The sequence below is a fragment of the Artibeus jamaicensis genome, unplaced genomic scaffold (genome assembly GCF_021234435.1).
Source record: "Artibeus jamaicensis isolate MK-2021 breed Jamaican fruit bat unplaced genomic scaffold, CSHL_Jam_final scaffold_847, whole genome shotgun sequence".
Lineage (NCBI taxonomy): Eukaryota > Metazoa > Chordata > Mammalia > Chiroptera > Phyllostomidae > Artibeus > Artibeus jamaicensis.
The window spans coordinates 8,351,500-8,369,309 of record NW_026522057.1 but is presented as its reverse complement, the minus strand read 5'-3'; the positions used below and the strand labels follow the sequence as shown (position 1 = coordinate 8,369,309).

General features: G+C 59.1%; 1 protein-coding gene across 5 annotated transcripts in view; it reads right to left on the bottom strand.

Moving 5' to 3' along the window:
- Positions 1 to 1,096: 1,096 nt before the first annotated feature.
- The window catches only part of COL8A2 (collagen type VIII alpha 2 chain), a 25,030-nt gene continuing 8,316 nt past the window's right edge, over positions 1,097 to 17,810 (bottom strand). For 2 of the 5 annotated variants that reach the window (XM_053660720.1, XM_037149703.2), the window contains exons 2-4: positions 17,357 to 17,401; positions 5,528 to 5,745; positions 1,097 to 4,984 (exon numbers count right to left, since the gene is read on the bottom strand). In XM_053660720.1, the coding sequence (XP_053516695.1) occupies positions 3,066 to 4,984; positions 5,528 to 5,729 (2,121 nt within the window). In that variant the 5' untranslated portion in view covers positions 5,730 to 5,745; positions 17,357 to 17,401 and the 3' untranslated portion in view covers positions 1,097 to 3,065. Of the gene's footprint in view, positions 4,985 to 5,527; positions 5,746 to 7,465; positions 7,536 to 14,068; positions 14,133 to 17,356; positions 17,402 to 17,810 lie in introns of those variants that run through there. The other 3 variants (XM_053660722.1, XM_053660721.1, XM_037149704.2) reach the window with 3 other exon arrangements.

Sequence of the window (17,810 nt, the reverse complement as noted above, 5' to 3'; positions counted from 1 at the left end):
GGCAGGCCCGAAATGGAACCCCGTAGGAGGAGGCCGAGGGCGCCTTCCTATCCCCAAACTGCTCGCTCTGGTTGGGGAAGCACATCGGCCTGGGGGGCCCTGAAAGCTGCCTCGTTGGGCATCTCGGGCCCCAGTCAAAGGCCTCAGCCTTTAGGATGTTCTGCACACCGTCCATTTCAAAGAAGAGAAAATTGAAAGGGAGGCAACGCCTCCATCAAACAGGGCTCAGTCTCTGAGCATCCTGCCAGCCCTAGGGGAGAGAGTCGTGCCCTCTGCAGCTGGCCTGAGGTCTCGGGGCTGCTAAGCAGGTGTGCTTTCCGCCCAGACAGGGTTCTGCCAGGCTGGGGCCAACCACAGGACGTGACAGGGCATGGGGCTGGCCTCGGGTATGTCACCCCGATTTCCACAGCCAGGGGCAGATCCTAGTTGCCGATCATGGCAGGATGTGGGGTGGGTGCGCTCTGCCCCGGACAGCTGCAGCAGCCCAGCTGTAAGCACTGGGTCTGGCACTTGCCCTGCCCACGAGAGCAAAGATTCCTGATTTCATTCATAATTTGTATCAGATGTTGAAACTTGGCCCTCGGGGTCCTGAGCTAGTCGTCACGCCCCACTGCCCCCGAGAACTTGCAGGAATGTTCCAGGGAAGCTTGATCCTTTGGTTTCTTGGAGTGCCGCAGGGCACTTCCTTGGTGCGGAGCCGGGGTAGCTGAGGAGCATTGCGCGTCCCTGATGTAGCGGTGACGGAGCCCGCGCCTGGGCAGCTCCAGGGGGCTCGGAGCGAGAGCCCCAGCAGGCGCCCTGGACGCCTCATAAAACCCAGGGTCTGGAGACTGCCCTGCGTCAACGCCCGTCCCGGCGCTGTACTGGTTTATATGACAGATTTATTGAGGCCGAGTTGGTGCAGTCGGCACCATGGTTTTTCTTTTCAAAGAGAAATCCTGATTTCTTTAATTCCTCCAAATGCATTTTCCCCAAATGTTCTGTGACACCGGACACATACTAGGTATGTAGAGAAGCTTCTTATACCAAGTAAGAAATGAAATTTAAAAAATGTTTAAACCTTAATCTTAAGAAAAAACGAATCAATATAAAAACACACAAGGTAATGTAGTTTTCATTGTTAAAACCTGACATCACTTAACCAAGCTGGCCAATTAAGTAGACAACACCTGGAACATAACATTTCAGAAGCACCAACCACCCCTCTCAAAAGCGTCAGGAGTGACTGAGCAGAAACTCAGTTTTGTGAAATAGCTTTTTTGGCTCCCCTAAACCCTCCTTAGTCCCCGGGTTCCCACCGGGAGCGGATGAATTTCGGCCCATCAGAGCCCCTCCCTAACAGGTCAAGACGGCGGTGGCTTTGACCCAGGAAGGGGGCCGAGCAAAGGGCCCACCAGGTATGGTTTGAGATAGTTCTCTCAGGTGTTCGGGAGTAAGAAATCCCCCGTGAACCCCAACCAAAACCTGTTCTTAAAGTGTCACTTGGGCAGATTTGGGTTTTCATTTCTCCTTTTGAAAGTTAGCCTGAGTAGTGGGTCGGCCTGCTCCGCTGGGAGACGTCGTGGGGAGGAGGACTGGCAAGGGGCCCGTGGGAGCTGCTGTTCAGCGGGCCAGAAGTCAGCCGTTACCCTCCATTCTCTACAGGGACGGTCTGGCCGGGCGGAACGGGAGCAGTGCGGCAGGTCACGCTGACTGACCCGGGCTCGCGTTTGGCCCGGGGAGGCCTGCCGGCCTGGGGAGGCCCCCGCCGCTGGGAGAGTGGCCATCCTTGCGTGAGCAAGAGTGCCCACCATCCCTGCCCCAACACTAACCTTGGCTTTACCCACTCAGCTTGGACTGGGGGCTGAGGAGAGGGGAGGGGGTCCTGCCTGTCTCTTGGAGGGGAGCTCTGACCGGGGGAACTGCCGAAACACCCAGAGCCAGTTCGTTCCACAGGGGCCTACTGGCGCCCGTTCCCCCAAAGCCTTGGCCTCCCGGGCCCTAATCCTGCTTAGAGCAGGAAATCGGAACCAGAGGCAGGGGGAGAGGAAGCCCCTCCAGTTAACCCCTTCAGTAGACACGTACATGTGGTTCTTATTAAGGAAGAGCAAGCAGAGCCTCTGCCCCCAAGCTCGTGCGCACCTGGTTCTGCGGGCCAAACAAAAGGCCCGCTTGGGGTCACCTGGGTTGGGGGTGGCAAGGATCCCTTACAATTTTGTGTGAGAAAGTCAGCCCTCCTCCCAGGGAGCAAAAAGAGAAGAAGGGCGGAATACTCCCACTCACTGACAGTGGACCCTGCCTGTGCCCCTGTCCAGGGGCCTGGGCAGCAGCCCTCTGCATGAGCAAAGCCGGAGCTGGTGGGGGCAGCCTAGGAGATGAGATGCCTGTGAAGACCTGCTGTCCTGCCCCGGCCCGCACAAACCCCATCCCCCGTGGCTGCACTGGAGGGCTGCAGAAGGGAACACGCACCTCTGCGTGCCTGGTGCCACAGCAGCACGCCTGGGACGGCTGTCATGGCAGGGTGTCCACACTGGCCCCCTCCTCTCCCTTTCCCGGGAGGGAAGCTCTTCCCGGGACCCACCAGCATGTGGCTGGAAGAGCCCCAGCCACAAACCGGGAGGCTATGCCCCGTTCCCTAAGCGGGTGCCATCTGAGGGCAGCAGGAGGGAGGGGTTTGCTAATATGTGCCCCCCACCACCCAAGGGGATGGAAGGGGAAGCTCAGTCCTCTTTCAGCTCTGACTCACAGAGAAGCAGCGTCTTGCACCACCCAGCAGAGCCCGGGACTCAGGAGTCAGGGACCCCCAACAGCTGGACTGAGTGTGCCGGGGCCCTGCCTGCAGCCAGGGGGTCACAACCCCAACACCGCACAGACAGTCGGGCAAGGAGGGACTCAGGCCAGCCTCTTCCAGAAACAGCCTCAGCCTGCATGGAGGGAGAAGCGAAGTCAGTCTCTTCGGGCCAGGCCCCCTCTGTTCCCACCTCTGTCCAGCCTTTGGTTTTTTTCTTTAAATGCAGATTCTTTGTAACTGAGAAGTTCTCTCTACCACTAAAGAGGAGGCGGCCAGGGCAGCAGCGCCCCACGGGTTATGTGGGGCACAGCAAAAACCCTGAAAAGGAGGAGTGGATGTACTCAGTGGAGTAGAGGCCGTTGGCCTGGTCCGAGGGCATCTGCACCCAGACCTGGTCGTTGGGCCGCAGCTGGAGCACAGCCCCGCCCGACGCCTGGTCCAGGTAGCCTTTCTTGTACTCGTCATAGGTGTAGGTGGCTGGCACGTTGTTCTTGTACAGGGCCACCCACACATTGGTGCCCTTGACGTGCACGTGGTAAGCAAAGTAGTAGACCCCGCCCACGGGGCAGGTGAAGATGCCCGTGGCAGGGTTGTAGCCACTGTGGCCGTTGTAGAGAGTCCGGTCGAATTTTACAGGCATGCCGGAGGCAGGAAAGGGCGAGGTGAGCACAGCGGTGAAGGCGGGAGTGGCGTGGGCCGACAGCTCGCCCAGCCCGAACTGCAGCTTGCCGCCCTTGCCCAGCACGGCGCCTTCCACTCCACCGTCGGGCAGGTGCAGGCCGGCGATGCCAGTCTCATCGAAGGCCCCAGGGGCGCCAGGGGGGCCAGGGGGCCCAGGAGGCCCAGGAGGACCTGTGAGTCCTGGGGAACCGGGAACTCCAGGTGGCCCTGTAGGCCCAGCTACGCCAGGTTCCCCCACTTTCCCCTCTCCAGGGGGCCCTGGAAGGCCTGGTTCGCCCTTCAGGCCTGGCAGACCCTGTGGCCCGACAGGGCCAGCTGGACCCTGGAGTCCTGGGATTCCTGAGGGACCCCGCAGGCCGGGCTGTCCAGGGAGCCCCAAGTCACCCTTCTGTCCTAGGGCTCCTGCCACCCCTGGTCCCCCGGGGCGCCCCGTGAAACCCTGTTCGCCCTTGGGCCCAGTTGGTCCAGGGGGTCCATGGGCCCCTGGAAGCCCCCTCTCTCCTGGGAGTCCAGGTTTCCCAGCCAAGCCACTAGGCCCCTGGTCACCCCGAATGCCAGGCATTCCTGGGGGTCCTCCGGGCCCTACCTCCCCCTTAGGCCCAGGGGGCCCACGTCTTCCGGGGAGCCCTGCCGAGCCTGGAGGTCCAGGAGGGCCCCCGAGGCCCTGTGGGCCCTGTTCCCCTGGCTCTCCGTCCTCACCTGGCTCGCCCCTGTCTCCCAAGAGCCCTGGAACCCCAGCTTGGCCCTTGTCTCCCTTGGGGCCTGGCAGTCCTGGCATCCCGTAGCCAGTGGGGCCTATGAGACCAGGGGGGCCTCGGGTCCCTGGTTCTCCTTTGGCCCCTGCTGGGCCCTGTGGCCCTGGCACTCCTGCTGACCCCGGGATCCCCACACCATCGATCCCAGGGGGCCCCTTTGGGCCGACTTCCCCTGGCTCCCCCCTGGGTCCTGGCACCCCGGGAGGGCCAGACTCACCCTTATCTCCAGGGGCCCCAGGAAGCCCATCCAAACCTGGTTTGCCCAAGCCAGCTGGACCAGGCAGGCCGGGGGGTCCAGGGGCACCCCCTTGTCCTGGGGCTCCAGGCAGCCCTGGCTGACCCACCCCATTATCCCCCTTGAGGCCTCGATCACCGGGGGGCCCAGGTTCCCCCTGAGGCCCTGGCTCCCCCCCAAATCCTGGTGGCCCGGGCACCCCCTGGGGGCCTGGTTTCCCAGGGACAGCAATGCCTGAGGGCCCAGGGAGTCCAGGGGGCCCGGGAGGCCCCCGGAGGCCCTGGTCCCCTCGTATCCCTGGCTCCCCACGAAGCCCGGGTTGCCCAGGTGGTCCAACCTTGCCCGGGAGCCCTGGGGGACCAGCCTTGCCCATCCGGGAGAAGCCAGGGGGGCCGGCCGGGCCAGGCTGCCCATGTAATCCTGGCTTTCCAGTGCCTGGTTTTCCTGGGAAGCCAGGAGGGCCGGGGGGGCCCCGAGGCCCAGGTTTCCCAGGGGGTCCGGGCTCTCCTTTGAGATCCATTGGCAGCAGCGGGAGAGGCATTTCTGAGAGAAAGAGAAAGGGTAGTCAGGGGCCTGGTCAGAAGGACAGAGAACCCATCTACCCACTCCCACACACCAGCACGGGGTGCACTGGGAGAAGATAAGGCCCTGTATCTGTTCATGAAGACCATGCCCTGCTCCCCCCTCCCTGCTCTCATGAAAGATGGAGTTTAGGGGGTCCATTGGCAATCCTGGGGACCTCAGGGTGTCCTCACCCAGGGCTCTTAGCATCCAAGTTACCCAGGATGGGCCGTCCTCCAGAGCTTGGGGAGCCTTCTCATCCCTGCTTGACGTGGTGTAAAATGGCCACCAGGTGGCGCCAGCCGCCCTCCAGAGCCGGTTGGAGCAGACTACTGCCCCTCTACTCCCCCACCCCCACCCCGCACACCTGCCTGCCCCTCCTCCACCCCACTAAAGACCTCCGCAGCCAGCCAGCTGACTGAGGCCCTCGGGAGGCCCCGGACTAGCATCAGGAAGAAAGTGGAGATGGGATCTTCGGCGGGGATTGAGGGGCTGTGACCTGGCGAGGGAGGAGGTGGTGCTCACCCAGGTACTGGCCCTTGCCCTCGCGGAAGGGCGGCCCCACAGGTCCCTTGTGCATGGGCTGCACGTACTTCACTGGTGCGTAGCCCGCTGCTCCTACGGCGCCGCCACCGGCGGCCGCCCTCGGCCCGCACCCCAGCACCAGCAGCAGCAGCGGAGGCAGCAGAGGTGGCGGTGTAGACAGGGGCATCGGAGCCCACCGCATGGCGTCAGTGAGCGAGCTGCAAGGAGGAACCGAGAGGGGCCATCAAGCCCAGCCCCTGGGTGGTTTGGCACCAGGCCCGGGGACGCACAAAAAAAATCAGAATTTAGATATTATTCACGAGCAATTCCCAAAGTCTCAGAGTCTGCAGAAGTTATCTCCTCACACTCTCCCAAGCCTGCCCGTGGCTCTCCATCCCCATGCTGTCTTGGCCCCTCCCCCGGACAACAGCCTCCCTGGACCAGTCCCTGGGCAGCCAGACACCCTTCCTTACACAACACGGAGCTGACCTTGGCAGCCCCTGCTCAATACCCTGTGAGGATGGTGACGCCCACTCCCACGGCTGGGCTGGCACTCTGCCAGGCCCTGGGCGGAGCTCTCCGGAGACCCGGACTCAGTCCCCGCAACGGCGCTTTAAACAAGGTATTGTTCTTGTCATCTGCATTCTGCACATGACACACTAAAACAAAGGTTTCATGGAAGCAGAACTGGGGTTTGCCTTAGGTCTGTCTGACTTCACATTACATTGGTGTCCAGCTGGGTCGCCACCCTGCCTTCAGGGTCAAGTTCGTGTGCTTAGCATGGCATTCAAGGCCTCTTTTTTCAAGATGGGAATTTTAACTTTTATTGATAAACCGTGATTTCCTATTGAATATATAATATAGAACAATTAACAATAACATAACGTTCTAACATTTAAAGTTTTAACTTTCAGAATTACCTTGCTCAATATACAAAACTTTAGTATCTAGAAAAACCAATGTTCTATTTCAACAGTATTCTTATATACAAAATAGCTTCTCAAAATAAGGGGTTTGGGAATAAAATTTTATAAAGCTTCTTGTGTGCAAAAGAAATGGGCTACTACACCCACTGCACCTTCTAAAAATCCAAAACGCCAAGCCTGGAAGGACCTGAATAGAGTCACGTCCTGCCGAAGCTGTCGAAGATCTGCAGCGGGATGGGCAACCATGCCCCCTGCGGACTCAGTGCCCGAGGCAGAGGAGCGGCAAATCCTGGTCTTGTGACAACAGGAAATGGCCTGATTCTTATGCGGGCAGCAACACAGATGTGAACAGCATCCCTACTACACAGACACGCAGAGAAGCTCAGAAATCCTCTAGGAAAGACCTGTTTTCCTGTGTTACAGTAAGTGACGTGAAAACGACCAGTTTCTGGGCCGCAGCAGTGTGGTGCCGCCCGCAGCACTGTCTCGCGATGAGGCACACGAAAACACAACTCACCGGCCAGAAATTGTTTTGAAATAAACTTACCCTCATGGATATATACTTAATTAAAAACGTATATTTATGGCTTAGCTTCCTGAAGAAAGGAGGACACGAAGGCCTTTTAAATCTCACCTGTGCCTGTGTCTCCAGCCCTGTCACCTACAGCGCCTTTCTCTGCCTCTCCCTTCCCCCCCCCCCCATGACAGGAACTCCTTAGGGCTCAGCTCCCAGATGCCTCACACCTGTGGGCCTTTGCACCCACTGCTTCTCTACCTGCAATGTCTTCCCCGCTCCTCCTCCTTCTGCAAGGCCCGGGGAACCTGTCATTCCTTCCTCCGTAAAGTCACCCCTCACTCCGTTTTGTCCTGACCTAGCTCTGTCACCGCACTTAGCGCAGCTCCTGGGTGGGGAAGCACACGCTCTAGACGGGCACAGCCAGCCCGCGTCCTCCACTCACCGGCTGGAGGCGCCTAGGCAAGAGCTTTCCGCTCTGGGAGCCTGTTTCCTTACCTTTAAAATGGGGTAATGTATCCACACAGAATGTTTTACATGAACGTCCATGGCAGCATGGTTTATAACAGCCATAAAGCCCTGACTGGTGTGGCTCGGTGGGTTGGGCATTCACCCTGCAAACTGAAAGGTCACAGGTTCATTTCCCCATCAGGGCAACTGTCTGGGTTGCAGGCCAGGTCCCTGGCTAGGGCAGTGCGAGAGGCAACCAGAGGATGTCTCTCTCACACACTGATGTGTCTCTTCCTCTCTTTCTCCCTCCCTTCCCCTCTCTCTAAAAATGAATAAAATCTTTAAAAGCAGCCATAACGTAGAAATAACACATATGTGCGCCAACTGGCGGACGGACAAAGTGCGGTGCGTCCCCAAACACAAGGGCGTGAGCAGTGAGCAGCAGCGAAGTCCTGCTAACCTGCCACCAGGCAGACGGGCCGTGCAGACACTGCGCTGAGTGAAGACCAGCCACAAAACCATACGACGCGATGTCATGGACGTGGAGTGTCTAGAACAGTGAAGTCGATGGCCACGGGAGGGTGAGAGGCCGACCGGGGCAGGGGCAGGGAGATGTGGGGGTGACTGCCAGTGGGTGTGGGTTTCCAGTGGGGGTGGGGATGCTCTGAAACTGGTTGTGCTGAAGGGTGCCCAGCTCCGTGAGTACATTTTTAAATTCGTTAAGTCGTACACATTATATAGGCCAATTATATGATACATGAATCATATCTCAATAAACATGTTATTTTTAAAAAGATTTATCTGTTTTTAGAGAAAGGAGAGAGAAAGAGGGAGAGAAACATCAGTGTGTGGTTGTCTCTCACGCGCCCCCTACTGGGGGACCTGGCCCACAACCCAGGCATGTGCTTGCCTGGGACTGGAACTGGTGACCCTCCGGTTCACAGACTGGCACTCAATCCACTGAGCCACACCAGCCAGGGCTTTTTTTTTTTTTTTTTTTAAAGCTGGGCTAACAACCTGTGTCTAGGGCTGCTGTGATGACTAGGGATAGTGATTACCTCATGGGGGGCGCCCATCAATATTTGCATGGGGAACTACGTGGCATTTTGCATACCCAAGGAAATTCCATTTCCCCACAGATTTCTGCTCTGGGCTCCCCTTGCCCTACCCAGGGGCCCTTCTGCACCACTGCCTGGCCTCCGGAGGGGCTTGGGGGAGACTCGTGCACCCCAAGGATGCGTGTGGGGAGCAGAGCCCCCCCCCCCCAGTCACCGAGGAGCACCTGGAGCTGCAGTCCAATGCTCCTGCTAACTCAGTCGCATGCAGAGCTTTGCAGGAGCGCGTGCAGGGCTCCAGAGGAGCTCTGTGAAGCTGGAATCCCAGCTCCAGGATCAACCTGGTCTGTGGCCTTGGGCAGGTCACAGAAGCTCCCTGAGCCTCAGCCCCATGCACCAGACCCATGCTCAGGACCTAGCAGACCTCACTTCACAGAATCCTCTGAATGACCCCCACCTCCCAAGGCTTGTACATTTGTGTCTTCATTTTGTAGACCCTGAAACAGAAGCTTAGGCTGCAAGAATCTTGCCCAGGACACATGACTGGGAAGTGTGAGCACCGAGGCCTCATGGGAGACTGCCCTCGGCACCATCCGCGTCAGGACTCCACAGGCCTGGTCCTCGGGTGCTGCTGATCGGGGCTCGGCCCTAATGTTTTACTTCCCGTCTGCGTTCCGCCCTGTGAAGCATGCTAGCCCTGATTTAGCGATGAGAGAATGTGGAGGGGTGGGGAGTCAGGACCTAAACCCAGGCAGTCTGATCCTTGAGCCCCAGCCCCTGACCACCTCACCATCCCACCTCTCCTGAGCAAGAAAAGGGCCCCCCTGCACTGGCACCTGAGCTGGGGGACCCCAGGGGTGGAGGGAGAGCAGTGCTCACAGCCTCACAGGACCAGAATGTTCTGCTTGGTGTGCGGCAGGCTGTGGGAGCAGGTGAGGGGGCAGAGCATGCAGCAGGAAGCAGGGGGAGGGATGGGAGCCATTCTGGTCTGAGTGGACCAAAGGCCAAGGTCATGGTACCACTGTAGGAGGACTCGGGACAGCCCTGGCTCTGGGGACCTGAGCCAAGGCCTCACTGGGAGTGGGGGATGACCGAGGGCACAGGCAGCCTCGGGCTCATCTGGGAGGACAGTGGAGGAGCACAGAAAGACAGGGCACCAAAGGGAGAGCCCCAAGTCTAGGTAGGAGTCGGGGCAGGGCACCCCACAAGCTCCCCACCTTTCATTTCTCCTAGGCAATGTGGGTCTCCAGGGAGTGTCCCTGACCCACCCCCTGTGGCTCCCTGAATTTGTCCCATCTCAGCACCACCTGTACTGTGTCCCCTCGGCCAAAATGGGACAGGTCTGCTGCGGGAGCCCAGAGCAGGTGCTGCCTCTGGAATGAGAAGTGTCTGAGGGAGAATGGCAGCTCCCAGTGAGCTCGCAGCGGCCTGGGTACTGCATGTTCAATAGGTGGCTTAATTCCACCCGCTCCCGGGAGAGAGGGGCTGTTGGGACTCCTCCTTCTGCGGACGAGGAGCCTGGGGCTTGGAGAAACACAGTGATGTCTGGAGTGGGAGCCAGGATTTGAACGGAGGGTTGTAAGGAACCTGAGCTCTTAACCACTGCGACATCCTGCCGTGGGGGAGGGCGGCGGGGAAGAGAGAGCAGCCAGGGAGGAAAAGCCAGACTGAGAGACAGAAGCAAATGAAGGAAAAGTCTTTCGTGCTGCGCCAAGCCGCCTGTGGGTTTGGGGGGGCGGGGGAGATTACCCCAGCTCTTAGAGGGGAGGCTGGCATGTGCCAGTCCTCATGGGGCTGGGGGATGGGAACCAGTGCCTGGTCAAGAGAAGAGGTGCCCAGCCTGCTCCGGGACCTGCAGAGAGAAACCGCACCCTGGAGCAGGGCGATGCTGCAGCCAGGCAGGGCAGACTGCCCCGAGCCCAGCCACCATCAGAGCCAGGGGGCCCTGAGCCCCCGCCCCCACCCACCCAGGCTCCCTGAGGCGCCCTGGCCCCTGCACAAGCAGTGCCCTTCACTGGTCTCCACCGCCTGCCTCTTACTTGCTCCTGGGTGTCGGGAACCTGCTGGGTGCCTCTCGGACTCCACTGATGCCTTCGGGTCCCCATCTCAGCTCGTGTTTCTCTTTTTGGCTCCTCGACTCTCTCTATACCCACCACATTCCCCCCAGTCCGTGCCCAGCACAGGACTTGGCTGGCAAACAGTGATGCTCAATAAATGTTGGTTCCTTTCATCGTCGAATTTAAAGGTCATGCCAATAACGCAGTCCTTTCCTCAGACTTTGCACAGGTAATTGTCCCACAGCCCTGGGAGTGCCACCCCCACCCTAGGCTAGAGGGGAAGGGGTAGGGACATTCCCACGGCCTCCATCAGAGAACTTCAGCTAAGAACAGCCTGCCTGGAGACGGAGGTGCAGAGAAAAAATGATTGACTCATTCCCTTGCTCCTTGTTCTTTCTGCAAGGAACAGTGGCCAAGAGGGATGTCAGGGGCCGGGGGACAGGCCCTAAGGCTCAAGTCCAGCTCTGCTGTGTGACCTTGGGCAAGCCATCACCCTCTCTGGTAACCTCTTAGGAAGGAAGGCAAGAGCCAGGGCAGTTGGGAAGGGGCTGGGCTGGCAGGGGCACAAAGTGGGGTGCATGAGGAGACGCTGATTCAGGGGATTGAGTGGCGGCGGCAGCAGGGTGGACTCGGTGTTTGGACAGCTGCAAGTCCTTAACGGGGATTTCCCCCCCTTTCAACAAATCCCCGTAAAACAGCATTTTGTCCAAGTCAGCGTTTTGTGGCAGCCAGGCCCTCCTCCTGGGGTGGCCAAGGAGGCTGGCTGGGAGTGGGTGGTGCTGGAGGGTCTTTGGGGGGGCTGTGAATAGGCCCCAGCAGGAAGAAGAAATGGGTGCAGACCCACTTGACCCACTTGAGGGGAGTGGGGGGGCTCATGAATGCAGACCCCCCCCACTCCTCCCCAACTCATGGCTGCGGGAGAGGAAGGGGCATCAGCTCACTGTGACCCCTCCCCTCCTATTTCCTCTCTCAAAGGGGCCTGTCCCAGGGGTGACCAGCAGAGGGGGTCAGGGGACCCGATGGATTTAAAGACCTGCCCACTCCCCACCCCATCTCAGGGATGAGCTATCAGGTCCAGATCATAGCAAGGACCTGAGGGAGGGGTCTCCCCACGGACTGTGCGGGGTGTGGCTGGTGAGGCTCCGGCAGCCCCCCCCCCCGCCCGCCCCGTGGGAGGATGGCCCACAGCCCTGGGCAGGCTCCTCCGGTTCCAAGCCCCCTGCCCCAGACAGGCGGACGGCCGCAGCTGAGGGAGCCCGGGGAGCGCTCAGGCAGCCCCAGGGCCTGGCCAAACCGCAGGTATGTTATGAGACGCTTCCTGTTGCGGAGGCGTTTCTGGGGATCGCTGCCCCGTTGCTCCCCTGTGCCTCCTGGCTCGCCACTCTCCCAGCCTTGCCCCCTGCTCTCTCCCTGGACCTCTGGCCTCGTTCATTTCTCTGTCTCCTCCAGTTCTGTCAACAGGTGAGCAGCATTTCTCGCTGTCTCTCCCGATCAGGGGCCAGCCTGGAGGTCCCTAAGGCCCTCCAAGGTCCCGGCAGCCCCTGGATTCCCATTCCAGCACAGCTACTCACCAGCTGGGTGACCTTGGGCAAGTGAGAATTAACCTCTCTGAACCTCAGTGGTCTCAAAACTTTGATGAGCTGAGCCATCAGCACCCCCAGGTATGCTGCCCTGTCCTGCTACCCTGCTGGCCAGGAAGTTCTATCATTAGTCTGACCTCAATTCCTCCTGCTGCAAAGCAGCATCTCCTCCAACCCTTACAAAAGGGGACTTGCTGCCAAAGCCAGGACCTTGTGAAAGCTCCCTCAAGTCCATTTTCTGGCCTTTTAGGCCTTTTCCCTGACTATTCCTGAGCTGAAACTGATCAGGGGTCACACAGCCTGCTCAGGATCTGGGAGAGGAACAGAAGCACTGCCCTCTGTACACAGTGAGCGTGATGCCCACCCCCAAAGGCCCACCCGGGCAGCCCCAGACTTCTGGAGGATTCCTGAGTCCCTAAGCCCCCCCACCTCTCCCCCGGCTTGTGGAGAGTCTTTCCTGCCCTCCTTTCCCGAGTCTTAAATGAATGGGGTCCTGGCTCCCACTCAAGGCCCAGGCTCCTCCACAGGGGCCTGTCTCACTGTCTGTGGGTGCCTCCCTCCCCCACCCAGGCTCAGCCTCTCCATCCCAGGTCCTCTCAGGCCTAACTCCTGGCCCACCCCACCCCCAGCCACCCGCTCCTCTCTCTAGCCCTTCTCAGCCAAGCTTCTTGAAAGAGCTGTCTTTACCCTTCAGCCACCACTCGCTGCTCACTCCCTGCCCTCTGACCTTCCTGCTTCCTCCTCTCCAGCACTGAATTCACCCTGGGACCCTGCTCTCCCGGTTCTGGGGAAGGCACCTCCTCAGATTCCTCTCCGCCCGCCGGGCAGACCCAGCTTACCCCCAGGAGCTGGCGCAGGCCTCACCTCTTCTCTCTGGACGTTCCTCCTGCATTTCCCAGTTCTCACCAACCCCATTCCCGAGGCTGCCCCACCTGCCTCCAGCCGCGACCACTCCCCTGAGCCCCAGCTCTGTGCTCAGTTTCCAGCTGAGCGTCTCCACCTGCCTGGCCCTCAGCTGCCTCCACCATGTTGCTGCTGTTCCCTTCTCCCGGTTACTCGCTTCTCCTCCTCTCCCAGGTGTCACTTCTGACCCTTCCTTACAGGGCAGTAACGAATTTCTCTAGCCTATATAACGCCTTAGTGCAGTTAGAAAAGGCTCCTCGCAGCCACCTCGGGCGCTACGCACCGCTTTCCCGGGTGTCCCTGCACTGTAGCCAGCCTACACAACTGTGCAAGACAGCCCTGTGCCTCGGTCCCCAAACCCCCATCCGATCCTGCGGACTCTGCCTCCTCTGCTTCTCTCCCTGCTGTTGCTTCTCCTTCCCCACAGTCTCCGCCCTCACAGAGACCTCGTATCCTCCCAACACGCAGCCCAGAACCTGGTGCACCCCAGACACTCACTGAAGGTTTGTTCAATCAAATGGCTAATCCGTTTCATCTGACGTGATCATAACGGCCTCTCTCCACCTCACCCTCAGTGTCTGTTTCTGTCTGTGCGTCCGCAGAGCCTGCCACGGTTCTCCTCAAGCCTTAGCGTGCGCCAGGCGGTTTTTCAAAACGCAGGCTCTCAGGTGCCCCCAGGGATCCCGGAGGTGGGGTAGGGCCCCAAACCTGCACCTCTAATGAGCCCTGTCTCTGGTCTGTGGACCGCACTTCGGCTCTGCTCTGCCCATGCGCCTCCCCTGCTCTGCATTCTCCAGTGGCTCCCTAGTACCAACACGATGAATTCCGTGTAAATCTCCCATGGCTTCCAGGAGGAGGAGGCACACTTTACACTCAGCAGGAGGTGAATTCATTAAGATGGGAAGGGGGGTAAAAAGGGTGGAGCCCCGAACAGCCCTGAGATCATGACTGGGAGCACACACTAAGAGTTCTGTGTGAGGGAGCCATGGGGGTGGGCGCCACACCCACCTCCGTCCCTTCCTTTGTGTCTCTCCGTCACTAAGGCCAGGTCCTCACCTGCCTGTGTGTCCCAGGCATCTCTTGGGGCGTCTCCTCCTGTCTCTATGCACCGTTCCATCCGCCTGCCCGTCTCAGCGGTCCCGCTTGTCTTTTTTTAAACAGATATTTTATTTAGCTCTGGCTGGCGTAGCTCAGTGGATAAAATCTTTTTTAAAAAGATATTTTATTTATTTATTTTAGACCGAGGGGAAGGGAAGGAGAAAGAGAGGGAGAGAAGCATCAATGTGTGGTTGCCTCTCATGCACCTCCCACTGGGGACCTGGCCGGCACTCAATCCACTGAGCCACACCAGCCAGGGCTGCTTGTCTTCTTTTTTTTTTAAAATTACTTTTTAAATTCATTCATTGATTTTAGAGAGAGACGGGAAGAGGGGGAGAGAGGGACAGACACTAATTTGTTGCTCTGCTTATTTATCCCTTCATTGGTTAATTCTTTTTTTTTAAGATTTTATTTATTTATCTTTAGAGGGGAAGGGAAGAAGAGAGGGAGAGAAATATCAATGTATGGTTGCCTCTCGCTGGGGGCGCCCCCTGCTGGGAACTGGCCTGCAACCCAGGCATGTGCCCGGACTGGGAATCGAATCGTAATCCCTTGGTTCGAAGGCCCGCGCTCAATCCACTGAGCTACACCAGCCAGGGCCATTGGTTGATTCTTGTATGTGCCCTGACCAGGAACTGAACGCGCAACCTTGGCCCCTGCTTGTCTTTCTCTGCCCTCTCCTATGTGCTTGCACCTACACCCCGTCTGAGTTCCAGGCTCTGCACATCTCTCGCTGTTGGTCTCCTGATGGGACCCCCGAAAAGACTGGCCCCGACAGCCCTGATGCCCATGCTAACTTCAGGTGCGTGTGTGACCTCCCTGATGATTCCTGAGCAGCCCCACAAGGTCAGCACGGGGGCCCGTGGGGTCCAGTGCCCGTGAGCAGAGCCCTCTGTCCTCAGGGACCAGTATGGGACTCTGGCCTCCTCCAATTTAAATGTGCAAGTGTGAGGGCTGCTCCCAAACCAAAGGGCTGCCTGGCATCTGGGAGGTGGGTGGGGAGAGGGTGGCAGGCTGGGGCAGGGCTGCCTGGGGGCCGCCTCTTTATGCAGGCAGATGGCAGGCCAGGGGTGCTGCCTCCCCCAGGCTCCAGTCCCTCCAACAGCCCGAACAGCCTCGCCTTCACAGGTGAGGCTCCCAGACCCCAGGGGACCTCAATTTGGGAAGCAGCATTGGAAGGAGGCTTGAAGGGATGGGCCCTGAGGGGCAGGCGACGGTGGAACATTCCAAACTGAGAGCAGAGCAAACAGCAAGGCAAGGAAGATGGCCCGGTGGCATTTCTGGGGTGGATATGCAAGAGGCAGACAACCTGTGGGTCTGGGACTCCAGAGAGACAGAGGCTGGAGGTAAAAATAGGGCTACAGCCCTGACCCGTGTGGCACAGTTGGTCAGGTGTCATCCCACAAAGCAAAAAGTCACTGGTCTGATTCCCAGTCAAAGCACAAGCTTGGGTTTCGGGCCAGGTCCCCAGTTGGGGCACATGCAAGAAGCAACGGATCCATGTTTCTCTCACACATCAACGATGTTTTTCTCTTTCTCCCTTCCTTCCCTCCCTCTAAAATAAACAAACAAACAATTTTTTAAAAGATAGGGCTACACACGCCCTGGCTGGTGTAGCTCTGTGGATTGAGCGCAGGTCTGCAAACCAGAGGATCGAGGTTCAATTCCCAGTCAGGGCACATGCCTGGGTTGCAAGCCAGTTCCCAGCAGGCCAGTTCCCAGCAGGGGATGCACTAGAGGCAACCATACATTGATGTTTCTCTTCCCCCTCTCCTTCCCCTCTAAAGATAAATAAATAAATAAATAAATATTAAAATAAAAAAGATAGAGCTACACCAACAGGGTTCCTACGGCTGGATGAGAGCCAAGGACTCACCCTTGGGGAAAACAGGCACTTTTAGGGGGTATGAGGAGCCCACTGCACCCCTGAATCCAGACACTCCAAACTTCTGTGTTTCCTTGCACCCACCCGCCCGCCTTTGCCTGCATGTTCCCCTCTGCCCGGACTGCCCTTTCCCGTCTCTCTCCTCCAGGTAAATGTTTTATTCCTTGTTTAAGAACCAGCTTAACGATGGGGGTGGGGTGGTGGGGTGGGCTAGGGTGGGATGGGAGTAAAAGACAGAAAATGGTACTTGAACAATAATTAAATAAATATTGCTTAAAAAAGAAAAGAACCAGCTCAAATGCCTCCTCCTCCAAGCAGCCTTCCTGACCTCCCTCAGGGGGAACCTCCTCCTCCGAGGCGCCTCTGGCCACACCCCCACCTCATCCCTGACTGGGGCTTGGCTCACAGCGGGTACTTACTACAGTCCGCCACCCAGGTGCTCTGGCTCCAGACCCCCTTGTCTCTGTGGTTCTTCCAGAGTTCCTCTCAGCTCTGAGCTGGAGGGGGCTAGTGGTGAACCTCCCTCCCCACAGGGAACTAGGTCCGCCACCTAGGCACCCAGCCTCTGCTCGTCTCCGAGACCAGACCCCCCAGCACTCCCCTGGGGAGGAGCATCTTGGGGTAACTAAGTGTCCAGGGGGATAGGAATAGCCGGATGGGGCAGATGACCCAGAAGAGGCCCAGCAGTGGGCAGGACCCAGGGCGGCAGCGTGAGCTCGGGCAGGTGGCCAGGGGTCCTGGGGCTCGTGCCTCGGCCAGTGCCATCACTCTCGCTTCCCAGCAGAGGCCCTGAGTTTCTGACAGAGACTGGACAAGGTCCCCCGCACCCCCCGTCCCCCAGAGCCAGCCACCCCCAGGCCCCAGGCCAGGCCAGGCAGGGCCTCCTCACTGCCAATCCCTCGCCTTCTGGTTCACATTTGCAGCCTTTTCCGGAGCGCCACCCACCGCCCGCTGCCTCCCCACGCCTGCCAAAATTCCTGGGCCTTCGTGGCTTCCCCACGCGGTGGTGGCGGCGGCAGCGGCAGGCAGCGGCTGCGGCAGGAGGGGCTGGGCAGGGAGGGGGCCCGGCGGGAGCACAGCCAGGCCACTGCACCCGGGCAGGCCGAGCAAACACAGGCCCACGCCAAGGAGCCAGAGAGAAATAGTTCATAAATGAGAAAAAGCTGCTTCCGAGTTGGGCCGAAATGTTCAAGCCCAGGCCGCAGGGAGCTGAGGTCACCTGCAAGCGGGGCTGCCTGCTGGACATCCCGCGGCTGGGAGGGGCTTCCGCCGCTGCAGGAGGGAGCAACGTGAGACGGCAGCCAGCAATGGCCTCACCCAGGCACCGATGTCGCTGGCCAGGTGCCCCCAATCCAGCTTACCTTTCAGGTTGGAGGGGCCGCTAAAGGTCCCAGCAGAGGGGAGTCCTGAGGGTGGAAGAGAGAAACAGTGAGGAAGATTCCAGGAGCCCAGACGCCTCCTGCCCTAACTCACAGGTACCCCAGTGCCCACCACAGGCTTCCTACCAAGAGCCCCTCCTGGGCCATCGGCCCCGCCCTCACCCCTCTTCTTAGGGAGCCAGGACATGACTCCCTTCATTCATTTTGTGCATCCTTAGCAGTGTCCACAGGGTGCCTGGCCCTCATGTGATGGAGCTCCTCCGGTGCTAGGGTCCTTCTGCGAGCCTGCCCTTGTACTAGAGGAATCCCTACCACATACAGGCCCTGCGCTGGGGTGGCCTCACTGTAGGCTCGGGTTCCTGCCCGGGGAAATGCCTACTGTGTGGGGCACCCTAGGCTGGGCCTCGGGACACAGAAATGGCCCCACCCCTGCCCT